The sequence below is a fragment of the Galeopterus variegatus genome, unplaced genomic scaffold (assembly GCF_000696425.1).
Source record: "Galeopterus variegatus unplaced genomic scaffold, G_variegatus-3.0.2 Scaffold96, whole genome shotgun sequence".
Lineage (NCBI taxonomy): Eukaryota > Metazoa > Chordata > Mammalia > Dermoptera > Cynocephalidae > Galeopterus > Galeopterus variegatus.
Window position 1 is genome coordinate 1,003,616 of NW_007726207.1, and position 3,486 is coordinate 1,007,101.

Genomic DNA, 3,486 nt, shown 5'->3' on the forward strand with positions numbered 1-3,486 from the left:
TTTTTTTTTTCCTTTTTGTCTTTTTTCGTGACCGGCAACGGATCGCAACCCTCAGTGTCGTTCGCGCCCGTACCGGACCGGGACCGGCAACGGGATCGCAACCCTCGGTGTTGCTCCCACACCTCGCTCAGCCAGTGAGCGGGAACCGGTCTGTATGTGGGATCTGAACCCTCGGCGGGAGCGCCGCCGCACTTCCCAAGCGGTGCACTGTAGCAGTGCGCCACCGGGCCGGCCCCAAAATATGGTATCATTTTTATCCATTATTATATTTGCCTTTATTTCTCTGGTTGTTGTTTGCCCAATCTGATAAATTTGAATCAGAAAAATACATGTAAGATAGTTCAACTTAATCAGCTGAGAATATAAATCTAAGATATGTACTGCTAGGGCTAGGGCTCACAGACCCCTCAAGCCCGTTGTACAGACGGGGTCACAAACCCTTCACATGCAAATCCACAAGCTAGGTAATAGGAAAAGATCCTGGAAGTCATGGGTAAAAGATTAATAGGCTTTATTCAAAGATAGAAGCAGCCGCCCTAGTGGCCTACTGGAGCGTCCCAAGAAGTGCCATGTACCAGAGCCATTAGTCCTTTATACTTAGGTCCATAACCCAGGACACCTGGGTGCCCATACACAATTACATTAGATGGTAACCAAGGAACACCTGGGTGCATGTAGCTATTTACAGCAAATGCTCAGCAAGATTCTGAACATCTGAGGGGCCTTGACCATTTTCCTATATTTTCCCTACAAGACATGAGTGCAAAATTTCGTTTTCATTTAAAAATGATATCTTTTTTGGAATGCAACATTTAAAGTGAATAGTTTAACACAATTTAGTATTTGTATGTGTATATTTAGTATGTGTATATATATATATATATACACACATACACTCACAAACATACACAGACACTATTTTTATTACTTGTATTATCTCAACTCAGTAGAACAGTTACCAAGATTGAGGTTTATTGTGGTTTAACAACTGTCTTTGCTCGTAAGATTCTTCTTGTAGTCTTAACATAATACCATCACAAAAGAACAAAAATGTACCAGTTTACAACACAGGGTTTAGTAATGGTTAGGTAGTCCTTAGGTTCTCCATCTTCTGCTATGATAAATTTTAATCATTTTGAGAACCATGGTAGTGGATGTATCATCCCATTTATACATCTTTTGTATCATGGATGTGGGGGGATGTATCAGTTCAGTATAGACTCAGGATTCATATGACTAAAAAAAATGGATGTTTACAGATTACTTCATCTACATAATATTCTTACTTAGTATTTCAATTATTTTAATCGCATTAGCCCTCCATCATCCCCAGTTTAATTAGTAGGAACACAAAAATTTTATCTTTGGTGCCAACTGCCAAAAGAGCAACACGTTTATGTTTTTATTTGCTTTTACTCTGTAATAGGTATTAGAATATTTTACATAGCCTCAGATTCACATGTACTCTTATGTGTGTAGTGGCATATCCTTCACACTGATAAAAATATGTAGAAAACCTGAATAAACAGTTTTCTTTCTTTCTTTTTTTTTATTTTTTAAAGATGACCAGTAAGGGGATCTTAACCCTTGACTTGGTGTTGTCAGCATCACGCTCAGCCAGTGAGCGAACTGGCCATCCCTATATGGGATCCGAACCCCGGGCCTTGGTGTTATCAGCACCGCACTCTCCCGAATGAGCCACGGGCCGGCCCAAACAGTTTTCTTTAAACACTGCTTACAACCGAGTGGAAATTGGCAAAGTTTTGAAATAACAAATAAGTATATTAAACTCACCAAGAACCAAAATATGACTGTAATATTTTATGTATTTCTTAGAACTGTATCAAAAAATTTTGGTATTTAATAAATGCTATACCTAATATGAGGCTATGGGTAGGTATAAATCATGAAAAAATTGTATACTTTGATAGAGTGCTGTAGCTTCTGATAATTCTCTTTTCTTGAATTTATATTTTTTAGGTTTTTTGTTTAACCTGTCCTATCTAAGTGTCATGTTAAAAAAGCTAATGCACATTTAAATCAGAAAAAGGAAGCAATCATATTCTTCTTTCTTGTTTCTGTCACTTTTTATCATCAGAAATAGTTGGCCATTGGCCAACATCTCATGATCTGGAGAAATAATTGGAAGTCTACTGGAGGGAGACTAGATGTAAAACGGCAATCAGGTAAATTACAACACAAATGTGGTAAGCGATATTATACACACCTAAATGTAATTAAATCTCTAAAAGTTTTAAGCAATATTTCCCAATTACAGTGTTTCAAGGAAAAATACAAATGTGAGGCCTTTGTTAAACTTCCAGAACAGGATAAAGCATCACTGGACTCAAAGACTCTCATGGGCAGGGACTTCCTTTCTGGTTTACCTTTGACTGATAGGCCTAGCGCAGAGTCCGCCTTCTGCTATGATGCTCTGCCAATATTTATTAAATGGACTTTTTGCATCTAAGTGTTGAAAGGATCATTGTACTGCCAATAAATCAGATTTAAAAATAAGAGAATGTTGCACCTTTTTGTCCTTCTTCAGGATGTTTTCTCCTGTCCTAGGGGTTCAGGTGAAGGGAGTGGGGGTTGGGGGCGGAACTGACCAGGAGGAGGAACCTGAAGTCGAAGGGGGCAAGGAGGAAGACTCTCTTCTCTCTCCTTACATACTTTGGTGTCATCTTGACTTCTTTCTGGTTCCTTATCTGAAACACGAGGCGACTAGATTACAATTACGGCCTGTCTCTGAACCCTGTGGACCTAATTACTTTCGGGCCTTTTTCATCTTCCGATCTTTTCCTTCCTACATCCCTGGTTCATGGATACTTTGGTACTTGTTTTTCATCCCCAAACTTCCCTTCCCCCTTAAATTAGTTAAGGAAACAACCTCTTTTCTATCCTCACAGTGACTTATAAACGATGTCTGAGGAATGCATGATGAAGATTTTAATGCCAATCCCAATTCCAAGTGAGAATGGTAGTCTCAGCCCCTCCTGGGTTAGCCTCTATTTTGAGCAGTGGTGATGCGAAGGCAAGTCCTGCACGTATGTCTTACAGAGGAGCGCCCGGAGGGCGAGAGGGATTACCTACCCAAGGCAGGTGGGCAAGATAGGGTCAGGTATCGCAAGATACGGCCGTCCTCTCACCTCGCAGGGTACGCGCACGTGAAAGTAGAGTTGCTGCCGTGGGGGCTTGACCCGCCCTCTCTTCGCGAGGGAAGCAGAACGAAGCGCAGGGGTGCACGCGCCAGGCCCGCAGTCCCCTCCCCGCGCCGCGCACGCCCTAAGTAAGCGCCTGAGGCCCCGCCCCTCCCCGGCCTCTGCTCGCTGGCCGCGGGCTCAGGGGGCGGAGAGAAGGCGCAGCTGCAACTTCGCCTAGAACCTTTGAGCCTGGGCTCAGCCGGGGATCGAGCTGCCGTCACTGCGCAGAGGCTGCTTCCTCGGCCGGGGCCTCAGCCCAGCCGGCTTGGCCATGGCAGCCGCC

At 43.0% G+C, this 3,486-nt stretch overlaps 1 protein-coding gene across 1 annotated transcript in view; it reads left to right on the forward strand.

The window, feature by feature from the left end:
• Positions 1-2,125: 2,125 nt before the first annotated feature.
• Positions 2,126-3,486, forward strand: part of CEP85L (centrosomal protein 85kDa-like) — a gene marked incomplete at its 3' end in the record, with an annotated part of 121,305 nt that continues 119,944 nt past the window's right edge. The window contains exon 1 of the mRNA XM_008583299.1: positions 2,126-2,207. Within this exon, the coding sequence (XP_008581521.1) occupies positions 2,126-2,207 (82 nt within the window). The remainder of the gene's footprint in view (positions 2,208-3,486) is intronic.